At 43.3% G+C, this 16,610-nt stretch overlaps 1 protein-coding gene across 3 annotated transcripts in view; it reads left to right on the top strand.

Moving 5' to 3' along the window:
- Window positions 1-15,569, top strand: part of ABAT (4-aminobutyrate aminotransferase) — a 499,792-nt gene extending 484,223 nt beyond the window's left edge. For all 3 annotated transcript variants that reach the window (XM_085628334.1, XM_085628336.1, XM_085628335.1), the window contains exon 16: window positions 12,426-15,569. In XM_085628334.1, the coding sequence (XP_085484460.1) occupies window positions 12,426-12,547 (122 nt within the window). In that variant the 3' untranslated portion in view covers window positions 12,548-15,569. The remainder of the gene's footprint in view (window positions 1-12,425) is intronic.
- Window positions 15,570-16,610: the final 1,041 nt, after the last annotated feature.

Here is a 16,610-nt window from a genome sequence, read left to right as displayed (position 1 = left end):
CGTGGAGCACCTCATCAAGCTCCAACGGGAGCGAGTTCTTCACCATGATGCCCACACCCCTTGAGCCGGACGTGAAGCCCGAGTGAGCCACTAGGCGATAGCCACGCCGATTCATGGCGCAGAAGGAGTTGCCAATAAGGTGTGTCTCCTGCAGAAAGACTACATCGGGCGAGATTCGCTTCAAAAACTGCAGGACCACACCCCGTTTGATCCTGTCCCCCAGTCCATTCACATTCCAAGACAACAAAGTTAGTTCCCTACCCCCCATCATGTACAAAAGCCATCATTCGTCCCCCGGAGAGCACTTTAGAACTAACACAAAAATACGTTTGCCTTGTGATAAAAACGAACAACACCCCATCCCCACCCACCCACCCCAACAGAACTCCCCCCTCCCTGCACCCCTGCATGAGCCCAAACAGCCCCCCCAACGTGCAGTGTGCCTGTCGCCCCATATATAGTTAGACTAACTAAACCCCCTAGAGGAGGAGGGAGAACCCCCAATAGACCCAACACAACCTCCATAGGAGGGGAACTTACAAAAACTGACGCAGAATCAAAAGTGGCAACATTTTCGTCCAGAGTGAGGCCCAATATTAGATCCTCAGTCCCGATCCAGCGTGCCGTCTCCCCCCCGCCGCCCCCCCCACGCCCCCCCGATCACGATCCCCGGGCAGAGTATCCAGCCAGTCCCCGGCCGCTTCAGGACGATCAAAGAAGTGAGTGCGACCATCCACCTCCACACGCAGCTTGGCCGGGAAAAGCATGGCGTATTTGAGGTTTAGGTCCCGAAGACGGCGTTTGACGCCTAGGAAGCTCAGTCTTTGCTTCTGGACCGCTGGGGTGAAATCAGGATAAAAATTAACCTCCATATTGTCGAGCTTGACCGGTCCATGCAGTCTGGAGGCTTGCAGGATAGCGTCTCTATCCCGAAAATTGAAAATTCGGGCGATGAGAGGTCTCGGAGGGGCTCCGACCTTCGGCCTTCCCCCGGGAACCCTTTCCACAGCGAAGAATTTGCTCAGCCCCCGTGGCTGGAGATGGGTAGCAATCAGGTCCTCCACAAAGAGATCCGCCGCCGCCTCCTCGCGTCCCTCGGGCACCCCAATAATACGGACGTTGTTCCTCCGTGCCCGACTCTCGGAGTCCTCCAGGCGTCGATCCATCAGCGCACTCGCCTGACTAAGCCGGCGCACCTCTGTTTGCAAGGCCGCCACATCCGTCGTTAGGCCCGATGCGGTGTGGGCCAAAGAATCTACTCGGTCGTTGGTTTTGGAAAGATCGGCCCTCACCAGGCCAACATCCACAAGGACCGAGTCAATCTTCTGTGCCAGTGTATCAAACCGCTGGCCCACCGAGGCCTTCATCTCGGCAATGGCGCCCATGACATCTCGCAGAGTCAGATCTGCGGGCAGGTCTGGGGCATCAGGAGGGCTCTCAGGGGACTTGCGCGGTCCATCGGGAGATCCCTTCTGGAGGGTATAGCGGTCCATACTGTTGGCCTGATGGACGGCGCCACGCCGGGTCGATTTGGTCTTTGCCCGGTCTCCATCTTGTTTCGTGGCCATGGCCACCAGTCTCCCAGTCGCACCAGCCACGTCGTGTAGGGCAGGAAAGCAGGGCCACGAGCTCCGGGGGGGCCCCCTCAGAGCAGTGGGGTGGATCACAGCCGGCAGGCAGGCAGAATCTCCCAGCAAGGCCACACCACACCAACACCAAGGGCTCCGCGACCCAACCTCGCAGAAACGACAAGGTGGTGCGAAAGCGAAAGTGCGGGGTACGCGAGTCGCCAGGCCCTGCCTGCCGCTGTTGTTCACTTTGTCACTGGATCACCCCACAGCGCAAATCCGGGGTCTGGCGAGGGGAAGGCCGCAAACCTCAATCGGTGCTCACTCCGGTGTCCGAGGTCCGATTCGGAAGAGGAAAACGGGTGCCACCTCAGCTCGGGTTCACCAACATAGTCCCCTCATCCAGGACAGGATAATTTCAGGATAATCGTAGGAGGTTGCGGAGGTCCTCGGGAGCCTCGCACCTACGCGGCCATCTTGGTTGCGCGCTAGGCTCCTCCCCCTGGTCAGGGATTTTCGCCTATGCTTTTCCGCCTCTCCCACTCGATCCGTGTCTGATTCGGAAGCTCAGGCAAACATCCCTCACACTAATTCTAGTAGCTCCCACATGGGCAGTCAGCCATGGTACACCACCCTTTTGGAGCTGTCACTAGTTCCACATCAAAAGCTGCACCTCACCTCCAGTCTCCTCACACAGAACCATTGAGAAATCAGACATCCAAATCCCGAAGTACTGAACTTAGCGATCTGGCTCCTGAAGTCATAGAGTTTGGTTATTTAAATTTACCACCAGTCTGTATGAAGATTCTAAATGAAGCAACAAGGCCTACCACCAGAGCTTGCTATGCAGCAAAGTGGAAAAGATTTGTTGTATACTGAATGGTGAGTCTGCGTGTTACTTTTACCTGCATTACGGGCAGTGCTATTGTAAAATACCTTTTAATCTTTGCTGATCTGGTGTTCTTGCGTGTCATTTGCTCTTTGATTTTATACTTATTTGATTTTATACTTTGCTCACCCATTCCTCGCATCATACCTGCTGGTGCTTCTTTTCCCCGCTTCGGTCCACCACGACTGTTTCGCCGTTTGCGTGGAGGGCAGTCACTTTCCCTTTGTCAGCGTGAGGTGACGCACTTCCGGGGGAAGTGGGGTGGTACTGTTTCTGCTCTCTAGTACTAAGGCATGAACAGACCGCAGACGCGCGCAGCGGGCGTGCCGCTGGTGCGTCTAAGGCAAGCCTGTCTGCGCCTGTCCGTGCCTGGATGTCGCCAGATGACAGACATGCTGCCAATTTGATCCACAGTGAGCTCACTTCTCGTGATGACATCCTTGCCATTAGGCAAACAGTGAGCCCCTGCAGTCACCCTCCTTGTAACTTGCCTGAGGGTCCGTTCTGCTGTAAGATCTGTGGTTTTATTTCTTGGGCAACCATCTTGTCCCTCCCCACTTCCCCTCTCTGCTCCAGACAGAACATCAAATTGTTTAGCCTTAATAGTCGCTCCCTAGCCAAGCAATATCCTGTTGTCTACGACCTGTTACACAATGAATCTCCCAATGTCCTTTTTCTGACGGAAACATGGCTGTCAGATGACATGGCGGCTGAGCCAGGCTTGGCGCTCTCCCCGTGTTTTAGCATTGTGACTCACAATAGAGAGGCTAGAGGGGGAGGTATCGCTGTTGTTTTCAAATCCTGCTATACCAGCACTTTTGCTAAAGAAACCCTGGTGGGCTGTGAGTGTGCGCATTTTGGGATCTCTTTTAATGCCAGCTATACCATGTCTGGTCTACTGGTTTATCCTCCACCTGGTCCTTCGAAGGAGTTCAGGGCTGCACTAATTGACGCAGTTAGTTCCCTGGCTATGAGATCTGCCAACTTCAGTTTTATTGGCGATTTGAACTTGCATCTTGACAACCCCCATGACTCAGAAGTGGGTAACTTCTCTGCTGACCCGGAGGGTTTCCCAGAAATTCTTTCTCAAATGCCCCTGGCACAAATGACATTTTGACCAGTTCCACACCCTCCTCTCTATGAACACACCCAACTTACCGGATGATCCGGATGCTGTTGACATAGCAATATCGAACTGGATCCTCTGCCCTTTGGACACACTTATTCCTGTTAAACGGTCTAAGTGCCATAACACCAAATCTAGTCCTTGGTATAATGACAGGCTCTCTACCACGCGTAAAGCCTGTAAGAGGTTGGAGCGGGCATGGAGACGAGATTATGACCCAATCCTGAATGGGTGTTATCATGAGGCCACCAAGAAATATCACAGGGCTATCCAGAAAGATGCAGATGACACCAGGAGCAGCAGTAACCCCACCAAGAGTATTTTCTCCATACTTAAAGATCTTAAATCAGCTGGGGTACCTGCAGTGCTCTCTATCACGTCGGATGAGCATTGTGAGGTTCTCGCCACCTTCTTTGTTAACAAGGTGGAAAACATCTATAAAACATTTCCTCAGTGGATATGTGCTCGGACCCTGTGGGGAGACCCCGTCCCACTCACATGCTTGCCGCCTTCCCGCGGATCTCCAAGGATGTGCTGCGCTCATTATGCAGCAAGGTTAAATCCGGCTCTCCTGCTGAACCCATGAAGCCTGATCAATTTATTAAACTGCTACCTGTGCTTCTTACACACCTGGGCCAGGTGATTAACATGTCCCTGTCTATGGCAGTTGTCCCCAGGACATGGAAGCAGGCCAGGGATGTTCCCTTGTTAAAAAAACCTACCCTCGATACAGCCAAACCTGAGAACTTTCGTCCTATCTCTGTCCTGCCATGGGCATCTAAGATCTCTGAGGCCTACATAAACTCCATCTTGACAGGTTTTTGGGAAGAGGATAACATACTTGACCCCTCTCAGAATGGCTTCTGCCTGGGCCACAGCACAGAGTCTGCCCTCCTAGCAGTCACCGAACATCTGAGGGTAGCACTGGATGAGAGACGTACCTCAGCACTGATCTTATTGGATCTCAGTGCCGCATTCAACACGGTCTCTCACCAGATCTTACTGGGAACCAGGTGGGGGAAGACCTGGATGCCACTGCCACACTCGGTGCCCTTCAAGGCAGCCATTAGGCTCTGAGGCCTGGGAGTGCAGGCAGGAGGTTGTTCTTTTGGCTGGTGGCAAAGAGTATGCACAAGATGCCCCCACCAGCAGGAGAAAAGCACCAGGAGCCAGGATATGAGAAGACTGGTGCTAGGCGATATTAAATCCAGCTTCCCGTAAAGTGCACCCATAATAGGCTAGGAGGCCTGTTGAAAATGCTCCTTGTTGCTAGACCATACCACCAGGAGCAAAACAATCAAAGATCATGAAAATCAGGTCAACTGGCTGAGTTATGCTAAGATTTGACCTTTGACCCTCAGTGAGAAACAGATGAAGTGAGGCTCCACCGCTATTTCTCTTCAAACCACTGGGGTGGACAGGGACCAGGTGTCAGCACATCTTGATTTAATTTAATTCCTCTTTGTGATCCATCGTTTTGCACCTGGGACTGCAAACCCTGGGGAATGCAGTCAGAATTCCTCCAAGGTCCCCTTCACCAGAGGCCGATGGACAGTAGACGAAAAACTCTGGTGCTACTTACAGGGCCAGCGCACCCTTTCTCTATGGTTCCCGAGGTGGCCAGAGCCCAGAAGCGATGCTCTGCACCTCCTTTACTACCCGTGTCTGGGGGAGCACAGAGGGCGTACCATCCTCGGCTCCCCACCCATGCTCCACACGGGTAGGACAAGTAATAGTGGTTGGCTTTCGTTCTGGCCGCTGGACTGCACCGGGTACAAGGGAGCTGGCTGAGGTCATGGGGGCCTTGAATAAAAAAATTGGGGTGCCCTCAGAGCAGCTGGGGCACCCGCAGCATCAGCATCCAAAAAGAAAACAAAACATACAGTGAGTGGCCGCACTGTAAAAGTAAAACAGAGAAAGCTGCTCATAAGAAATTCATAATGTTGTGCCAAGGAGCACCCCATAATGCACTGTGGGGCCTACTATGCATATGTTTACTACACTGAACTGAAGTCGCTTGGGATCACGTAGATATAATTGTGGGAGAGGCTTATCATGTATTTAAGGCACTCTCAGAGTTGAACTTTTGTTCTGATGCTTTGGAAGGCAGAGCGCCCTATTGTTTGGTCCTATGGCTACATTTTGTGGGCTGAATGCCTGAAAGAAAAACTCTGACACATGGTTTTGATCGTCTTAAAAATTATTTATTTGAAATACTTGATTCTCGATACACCAATAGTCCTGCCATAAAAATGTGATGACCTTATGACAAAGATCGAATTTCTGTGTTAACTATAATGACACACCCTTATACTGTGATGTTTCTTCAGATATAGTTGGGGTGTATTGCGATTATGGGGATCATCACCCACAAGGTGTAAAATTGAATTTAAAGGTGCCACTTAAAGTATTTTCATCTATATAATGTATATATTTGTAACCTAATGTGTAGTATTTATGGTGTGTGTGTAATAAATTTACTTTTCCTTTTTGAAAGCAAAAGCACTTCAACAATAATTTATTGAGTGTTGTTGCGTGCTAGTGAATTGAGATTGCTTACCCAAATCACTTCCCTTGAGTAGGCCTTGGGCTGCTCTGAGGGAGTGAAGTGCTGCAATGGGGTAGGTGGTTTCACATAAAGAGACAGTTGTGGACCTTTTACTTGTGACGACTCACATATTTCGCAACTAATAATCCAGTTTTTTACAACTACGGATTTGGTGCACCTTTCATACACTAGTCACAAACCAGTTGTTTTATATGCATAGTATCTACATGAAGTGGGAATGGCCCACTGTAGTGAATGAAGGATGATCAAGGTCCGAGTAGTTGCTTGAAGAAGTAATTTATTTGAAGTATGATGGTACAAGGTACATTCAGGGATAAGTAATAGTACAGAAGTTGAGAAGTAAAACAGATATGGAATTCAGTAGTGAACCCCACCAGGAGCAGGATCATCTCAGCTCAGCCCCAAGTCTCAACTGTCTCTCCTAGTCAGGGAGCATTCTATTACATAATAAGCATAGTAGAATTCCAATGAGCTAAGGAAGAGGTTAGGTAAAGAAAAAGAGAAAAGCACAGACACTACACATCTTCTCCTTTTACAATGAAAACAAAAAATACAAGTACGAACAGTAAGAATAAGAATAGGAAAGGTAGAATAAGCATAGGGTGAAACAGGTAAGTAACACAAGGACAGAACTAGCAAACAAGAAAGAACAATGCTAGGAAGCAAAAGAGGAATAAGGGGACGACAAGACATCTTCTCCTTAAATGACGAAAAGAAAATGAGAAGAGCACAACGAATACAAAGAATACAGAGAATGATAAAAATCAGACAAGAGGATAAGATAAAGTGGAAGGTTAGTGAAATGTTCACGGATACGTCGAGACACGCCAGTTGGCCGGACCGGAGTGGAGAAGTAACCAACGAATGAAAACACTAAAAAGAAAAGCAAGAGAAGTACTCCAAACAGGAGAATTCAAAAGAAAACTCCAACACAAAAAGTGAGAAGAAAGGTGAGAAAAACTACACCCAACAAGAGTACAACCAATCAATAACAAAAACACGAGAAGTACTCCAAACAGGAGAATTCAAAAGAAAACTCCAGCACTAAAAAGGGAAAAGAAAGGTGAGAAACAACTACACCTAACAGGAGTACAACTAAGCAATTACAAAAGGTGAATTAATTTTGCCAGTAATAAGTCATAAGAAATTATGCGCATATCAGAATAAAGTCTGGCAACAAATAAAATTAAATACAGGATTCTGTGCACTGAACCGCTGTGAATAAAAACTCTAGAGTTTAAATAATAAATCATTAATGAAATGCAGGAGTTAGACATCGATGCTAAGAAACTTCACAAACTTAAATTATATCATTCAAAGAATGGTGACACCTTTAAAGAAAATTCAATGAATCATCATAACATGCGTAGAAAGCATGAAAAGCTTATTAAAAGTAATTTAAGAATCAGAAGTAAGCATTAAAACCTAACATTTTCATGAACAGCTTACTAAAAGTGAATTAAAAATCACAAGTAAGCATTTAAAACATAACTTTCATGAACAGCTTACTGAAAGTAAATTAAGAATCACAAGTAAGCATTTAAAACATAACACTTTCACGAACAGCTTACTGAAAGTAAATTAAGATCAAAAGTAAGCTTTTTAAAACCTAACATAATCAACGAGTTGTATCATATAAAATTAAAAACACAAGTTAATAGTAATTAATTGCGCTAAGGCAACTCACGCAAAGCACATTAAAAACTTAATCACAACATTAAATAAATAAATTATTCAGAATAAAACTCATTTGCATCAAATATAATTAACAACACAAATTAATGATAATTAATTATACTATAGGAACATTCAATAAAGGCACATTCAAAACTTAGGCACGTCAATAAATAAATAAATTATTCAGAATTGGAGTCTGGTAAATAAACACTAAGGCACTGTAGAAAGAAACATGCAAGAACATAAATGCCAAGTATAATAATGTACATGTCCCATAAAATAATAAAATAAAATAATTAAAGTAGTCACCGCTGTTGCAAACAGGTAAAGACTGGAACTGCAGAAAAGAAAAACCAGTACCTTATAGGCAGAACTTGCCGATGAAGTACACATCATGAAGAACTGAAGTGCAGCATAAGACTTCTTGCCTTTAGGGAAACCCGATGAGCTGTTACGATGCTCCCATGTATTTTAACTGTAAAGAATATCAAAGTGCGTTAATGAAGGAAACCACTAGATGTCACAGTTGTACTAATTGTGCTCTTGAAGTAAAACCATGCGTCGGACGAAAATACAACACTGAAGGCAGAACAGGAGTCTCTAGTCCGTTCCCATATGTTGAGTATGTTAAGATGGTAACCCGAGGTGAAAGCAAAAAAGCGTGAATTCATGAAGAAACTCTGCAGAATGACATGCTTGAACAAGTGGCAGACAACGAAGATGTGGTGAACTTTATTAAAAAAAAAAAACGTGGTTGGCAAGAGCTGCAGACTAGAATTGAATTGAGGAAAAGTGCAAACCTCAAAATGGCGGTACGTCGACATGAAGAAATGCCGGTAGGCTCCCGGCACGAATGTGTGCCAAACGTCTCTGTGCAGCTGAATAAAAGAAGGACGTCATAAGAAGATGAAGGATGAAGCAAAACTGCACGAGAAAGGTGAGAGCCCGAGGGCTCTGGGGGAGCTCAAGACATTTTTAGGTTGAGCCTAGCGCAGCGCATGCGCTGCACTAGGAAAACTACCTCTTGCCATCAGTTCAGCTTTCCTAAAAGCTCGTGCGTGTGGGGCTCACACACCATTGGCCTTTGCGTCTGGCTTTAGCACGCAATTGGCCAAAGGCGTGTGGAAGTCCCAGCTTCTTTTAAAAGGTTTACTCCCAGAGCATTTTGCTCTCAGGAGCCAGCAGAGGCGTGTAGTGCCATCTGGTTTTAATTAGTCATGGCGCGCTTGTTTTCCCCTTACAATCAGTGAAACGTCAGCAGCGGCGCGCAGGGGCCATGTGTTTAGGTCGGCGCGCGCACCACTACCGGGCTTGTTTATGTTTTGTGTTGGTCGTACTACAGTTTTTTCCACTCGTCTTAGATTTTAATCAGTAAAGTGTACATAAACAGCTATCACAAAAGCAAACACTTTTTTTTCCAGAGCTTTCTTCGCTTGTGCTCCAAAAAGTAAGAAAAAAAGTGTCAAAAGGTGGGCATTTCAGGTGAATAAACCTGTCGCATTTCATGGCAACTTATTTAAAACGTGAAGAACGATTTCTGAGCATTGTTATTTTTAATGAAAGTTCAACCTTACACAGGTCAAATTATATGATAAAAAATTACTGCTAATTTTTTTTTCTTTAAGAATCCAGACAGCATCCTTTCTCTTTTGATCTTCGGCTTTGATTGATTTTCTTTACCTTGAAGCTGCGCCCATGGTTCCCTGTTTACAAAACCGGTGACTGCACCGCTTTAGCGGCGGAAAGCAGAGACATATGGTGAGGGGGAAAAAAGGCTTCACACTTCGATTCAAGTTTAATGGTTCTGGGGCTGCTGAAAAAAGCTTGTTCTTTTGCAGACGATAAAGCGCGCGATTTAATGGGATCGAAGTAAAATTAGTCAATAAGGAAATGGCGGCCAGAAGCTCCCGTGCCTCCTAAGTGCCCTCCAGACTCGTGTGAGAAAATTGAATAAAGAGGGAGGCGGGGCTCGAAGTACCTGTGCCTCAAAACATTCCCAGCGTCCTGGCTTGGCAGCCGCCTTCTCTCTATCAGACTCAGGTTTCCAAGTCACGAATTACCTGACAGTGTGCGTTTATTTCAACAACTAATATTTGGAGGAATATGTTTGCATTTTTGACAGAAGGTAAAATGCGCCTGCTTACCCTTGCATCATTTAAAAATCCTGACAGAATCTTAGGGTGGATGTTGTTTACATTATCACGCTATAAAAAAATCTGTTTTATATACGAAAATGCAGTTACTCGTTTGAATTGGTTCTTTATTCGTCATTTTGGGAAGTGGGGACGGAGGTTTGGATAAAGCCCTCCCAGATTTACCGGATTCCTGCATGAATAGCCTGCGCAGTTTAGGTTTTACTGTGCATTTTGGGACTTGTCCTGCAGTGCCAAGCCAATATAAAAGAGAAGTACAAGCCCCTGAATGCAGAGTAAACCACGGACTGGGTGTGATAGCTTGAACTAATGTTACACCCCTGGGAAACATGCAGGTGAATTGAAAAAGCTGGCTCAGATCTGTGCATGTCTGTGTCTCAATGAATATAGTTAACCAGTCATTTCCAAGACGTCTATAAAAGCTGCAGCTTGGCTCAGGATTACCCAAATGGGCCAGAAAATGCCGCGGTAAAGATCCACATCACATGGTGCACTTTGGTAAATACCTCCTATTCCAAGTTTTCCTCTAGAAAATGAAAAATTAAATTTTCTCCCAAATACCGCATATACTGCCTGTTCTTCACCAGGTAAACTCCAGCACGTTACACTTGCCCAAATTCATCAGAAACAAGCACTGGCATAGCCAATAGGTCTTTGGGACCTTATAAGTATTTAGTTACGCAGCACAACGGCCCCAAAGGCGAGACCTATTGGCTATGCCAATGCTTGTTGAATGTGTGGCAGATGGCAGTTAAACTGCCAATAAGAGCGCACACACGGAGGCAAGGTAAAAATATGTAAAAATCAATGTATTACTCACAGAGAATGTCCGAAACACAGGTGACAATTCCCCAAAGTTGTTCCCCTCAGATGCGCAGCGAGTAGTTGGTCAGAAGGTTACTCTCAAATGAGTAACATGTAGTTGCCAGCTGCTCCTCTCAAATGCGAGGCAAGAGATTGCCAGAAGGTTACTCCTCTTGGTACAAAAGGAGATCCATGGAAAGTTAGCATGAAAAGCAAGGCTTTTACACAGAAATAGAGGCAAACGTTAATGCAGCAGGCAGGAAACAGGTATAGAAAATGAACACTGCTGTAGTAGACTGCACTTTAATGAAACACACCTCCATAGTAACAGGAAGGAAAGGGTGTTCTACTAAGACAAGCAGTCCATCAGAAACTGGTATGTAAATAGTTCAGCAGAGACTGGCTCTGTTTAGAAGAAAAGGGCGACTGGTGGTTTGTCACTGGTGGGGCTCGCTAGTATGCTTGAAAGTGAGTTGAAGGATGAAATCAAAGTTCATTACCTTGTTGAAGCTTGTTAATTAAAGGTCCGTTTCAGAAGGAGGCTGAAGTTCGCCCAAATCGTCACCATAAATTGTGTAGTGAATGAAGGATGATCAAGGTCCGAGTAGTTGCTTGAAGAAGTAATTTATTTGAAGTATGATGGTACAAGGTGCATTCAAGGATAAGTAATAGTATAGAAGTTGAGAAGTAAAACAGATATTGAATTCAGTAGGTCAGTAATGAACCCCACCAGGAGCAGGATCATCTCAGCTCAGCTCAGCCCAAAGTCTCAACTAACTCTCCTAGTCAGGGAGCATTCTATTACATCATAAGCATAGTAGAATTCTAATGAGCTAAGGAAGGGGTTAGGTATAGAAAAAGAGAAAAGCACAGACACTACACCCACTGAAGTAGATTGCTGCTCTAAGTGAGTAAAACTCCTCGTGCAGCGGCCAAAAGTTGTATGCAAACTATTTAGCATATTGATTAGTAGAAACGAAGTCCCACCAAAATCTGGAAGGGAGCAGCAATCGCACATGTATCAGACATACATGATGCAAATGTAGACTACACTTTGAGAGGTACATGAAATTTTCCAGAGGATAAAACCACACACCAATAAAGACATGCACTATGCCCAGATCCAGGCAAAATAAAATTGAATTATTTGTCCAGTTAACAAAAATCAAAATAGTAATTAAAAAAAGCAAAAAGTCACGAATATTGAAAAAGCCATGAGTCTAAAGGTAATATGTACAATCTGATGTACGGATGTTAGTTCGCCTTTCTAATGTGGCCTGGGATTCAGTCACACACAGAATATATTTTTCATACCAACACAAGCGTGGAGTTTACAGCAGTACCAAGTCTAAGTTTACCAGATCTATAACTAGCTCACTTACTATTAAACATGGACACAAAAAAAATCTTATGAGATTGGAAGAGAGGAGATCAAAAGGTAAGTGGTTTTCAAATTTAATTTTACTTATCCTGTCATATGTTGACTTCCCGGACCCCCACCCCACCTCACCTCTCTTACTTGTGCCAGCCGCCACTGGCTATAATTCTGTAATGTGATTAAATGGGTTATATTATGGTTCTTTGATTGGTCCTAATGTTGTGTTACTTTCATAATTTGACCTATATTTTGCTATTGCAGGTGTTGTGCTCGGAGGCTCTGGTGACAGGTCGATCCGTTTCCGCCCAACGCTGGTCTTCAGGGAACATCATGCACACCTCTTCCTAAATATATTTGATGGTGTCTTATCAGATTTCAAATGAACATCACTTTCTAAGTTCAGATCATACAGACGATGAAGAAAAGCATCTATTAACCTAATTCTACATACAGACACTATCAATTTATTAACTAAAAAGAATTGCTGTCCACCAGCGTGAACTACCTTGAGCCCTTTGTTTTTAATCACAACACTACAATATATATATATATTTTCATAGATACACAAAGTAGATTTCTGTTAACTCCGCAGTCTTTGTCTAGAAGGAACAGTGTTTTTGAGTACCATAGTAGAAACATGCATGATAGCTTAGGAGTTACCTACCCATCAGACCCCAAAAGTGGGAGTTACAGTATTGTCTGTGTGGGACAGGAAAGGGAGGAGGGCAAGGGAGTATGTATGTGGGGGGAGCAGCTAAAGTGAACAGGACGCATGTGTTCTCAAGTTGCTGCTCAGGTTTCCAAGATGTTAAAAAATACTGATCATATTCAGATTACAAAACGTTTGTTCCCATTCCTTTGTTACTACTGTAAAATCTAATTTTACAGCAAGCGAACTGTGAACCTTTAAATGAGAAGAAACATTTTTTTGTTTTTAAAACAGCAAAAGCTTATTGTCACACCTTCCAACGGCTGCAAAACGGTAGTAAAGAAAAAAAAGATTTGATAAATACTTTTTCCCTATCATGTGGCTCAGTTATATTAATAATAATCAGGACAGGATTTATTTTTGTCATGTGATGCAGGGGCTTCTATTCCCTAACATGTTCAAACAAGATGTAGCTGAGCTCATGGAATTAGAGATATTAAATAAAAATATTAATAGCTTCATATACAGCATTTAAGCTATTTGTAAGAATATTCTGTGTGAGCAGAAGAAATCATTCTTTATCCTGCAGCTGGCATTCCGCATGACCAGAGTTTCATATTAAGTACCTCCAACATATACCTGCCATTAGAAAGGCTATTGCATTCATAGATGCCAGGCCATGTTGTGGAAAAGGTGTATAAAAATGATAAACACAAAAAGAACTGTAAACTGATATAAACATCAAGAGCAGCTGGAGAGAGGGGAAGACATTGATGTTAGTTAGGATATACTTCATTGTGCAAAATCCAATATTACCTAACAGAACAAACTGATCCACTCAGACCAAAGATGCTCAGGCAGTGCTGAAGGATATGGGCAGTTATCTTTTTTTCATTGAGACAAACTTTGTTTCTTACTAGGCTGGTAAATTTTTTAAATAATATCAAACCAGAAAAGAACGTAATACTATTATAACTGTGATGTTGTAGGGAAGAACTGTTAAACATGAGATTATAAATGTTGAATTCTGACATTCTGCATTCTACAACACAGTCATTTTAACAAAGGCCCTTATATGTTTAGCTCTTAGTTTTAAGATGGTCTCCTGGAAGTACATTTTAATTTTACATTCATTAATTTGGGAATGTGTAAAATACTTATGTGACCTACCAACTACCATTTTGTTAGGCCAGCAATTCAATGCCTGTTCTCTTGGTTATGTTGGTCTGCTTTTGCTAAAAGTATTTCAGACTTTTCGGTTATAAAAAAACACAGCAGATTCACCAGTAGTGGATGAGAAGTAAGTCATGTTGTCTATTCCTGCCTTGTTTTTCTGGAGGAGAGTAACCTGGTTTTAAGTCACAGGAGTACTGAGCCATTATTAAAGGCAATGAGGTTTCACATAACAACAAATGCTAGTTATTTCATTTAAAGATTGTGGGCCCACAAAGTCTAATCTTTTCTCTTGTTACTTTTGTGCTTCTGAATCTATTCCACTTTCCTGGTTTTTGTAATTGTCAATAAAATATTGTAGACTATCATCCATCTGACACTAAAAGGTGGGAAAGTATACAGATCCCTTCAGTGAACTTCACAAGGCAGCCAAGGAGGCATACCTTAAGGGCATGTTTGCGTCACGGAGAGCCTTCAGCCGTGTTACCCTACTCTGGGTTTTATTTTAACACCTGGAGTATCTAGGGGTAGAGCACATTTCAGTTTGTGAGTCAGACAGGAAAAGAATAAACGTCAGGAACATCATTTGTGTGAGAGTTCAATGTATTCCATTAATCTAACATACATACATTGGCTTGCTCCCCACCACCCTTTTAGAGGAGAGGGCCCGGCAGAGATTGTTGTGACTTTGCTATGCACAGTGGTCATTAATTTCTAGTCTTCTAATTATGTCAATTTCATGTATGCTGCTACTTAACACCATATTTGTTGCTGAACTTACTAAAAAAGTATGCATAAATTAAGTGATCTTGGTTTCTAGAAAAATATTGAACTGAGATTACAGACATGCATATAGACTTGAATACATGGCCTTTAGTGATTGCTAATTCATTGAGATTATAGTAGGAGAGATTTGACTCCATAATAGGTATGTTAATTATATTTCTTAAAGAAAGCTTAACTCTTACGGAAAACTAAATTTCTGTATCATACCAATGTAGTCCAATCAGTGCTGACGAGGCGTTTTTTGTTTACTGTATGATGAGCCATAGGGTGGGGTAGGTGATCTAGGCCCGATATAGAGCTGGGTAGTAATACAAAATTCTCTGATTTGTGCAGAAAAGTGCTAGACTCCTTCAGCAGTGACAATGCAGGCAGAATTGCTTCTTCTAAAGGAAGGTAGGGCAGTGTAATTCTGCAAGTGCATTCTCCACCAGATAAGATTTATCCAACAGAGGATGTGACAGCATTTACACAAATCATAGTATATTACCCATCAACTAACAAATCTGTTTAGGAAAACTGCCCTTTTCATACACGTTGCTGACACTTCCTGAGCAGAGTTAAAATTGTGCATAAAATAAGATAGACCTAAGCAAGATTTGGAGTGTAACAAAATCGAATGCACTGAAAGAAGGACACGTGCCGAGAGATCTCTTGTTTTCATATTTGTTAAATGTGCCAAATAAGTGTTAAAACGGTAATTGCAGTTCGTGCTGTAACCATTTACATGGATATATGAATACAAATCCACCTCATGTGCAAATCAGTATTAAAAAAATAAAAGAGATACTTTATCAATACCTCTCGTCAGTGTCATGTGAGTCTGTTACTTTTGAGTGACCCCCCATCTTGTAAAATTGTGAACGAGGGTGGGTGCATGCAAGGCCACCCTAGGTGCGTCATTGCCCTTGTTCTAATTTGACGTTCCTACAGAGAGTGGGATTTAGGACCATAAACAGAAAGTGCAATGAGTCTATTTTAAATATGTACACAAAGGAGTTTTAAAAACAGCACATTTGATGCTAAGGTTGCATCAGAGCGCCGACTTTTGAACAAAACTGTTTGCTATGAAATTTAACTGCACTATTGAAATGTGCATTTCTGATTTGCACAGATGCAAATTGTGCATTAGTTGCTCAAGAAATGAAAATGAGGGTGTGGGGCAGTCAGATAATGGCACTGGCATGTGGGAAATGGGAAGCACTAAAGAAAGGCACTCCAAATAAGGGAAATGCTTATACAAAGGAATTCATTCAACAGAACGGCAGATGAACAGTAATGCATTTGCACAAATTTGCCTAAAGACTGTGCCAAAGCCAGACACACTCAAGGATTCCCTTTTTTTACCCATGACCATTTTTCCAATTCACATCATGCCCATAAGCATATTGCACATTGGCGGATGTCACATTAACCATTTGCTCATGGGCACTCAGCCAATACAAACGTAACAACATTGTACAATTTGAGCCTGGCTCATTCTGCTCCATTTCAATTTTCTTTATTAATTTGGCTCATTCGTGTTGTGAAAAAAACAAGGAGAATTTCTGTTTGTGGTTATAGATGTAGTTACTGTAGTTATAGCCAAGAAATAAAACTCACATTGAATAAAGTAATTCTTGGAGGGAGATGCTGTAAACTGAGGGGAATTATAGGCCATTCCTCTTATACACTTCTTGTGCAAGTGATTTAGCAACTCTTACATTTTCTTGTTCAAATCCATTGGTTTTTTATTTTATTTGTCCTCATTTACCAGTAGTTGGTGGTCTTACATCGTACTACCAGAGATGAGTCCGAAAGCTCTCTTAAGTCTCACTGAGACACCCAAACCCCTATAGTTT

Source organism: Triturus cristatus, chromosome 10 (assembly GCF_964204655.1).
Source record: "Triturus cristatus chromosome 10, aTriCri1.1, whole genome shotgun sequence".
NCBI classification, from domain to species: Eukaryota; Metazoa; Chordata; class Amphibia; order Caudata; family Salamandridae; genus Triturus; species Triturus cristatus.
Note: the sequence above shows the minus strand (reverse complement) of the source record. Positions and strands in the feature narration are given on the sequence as shown.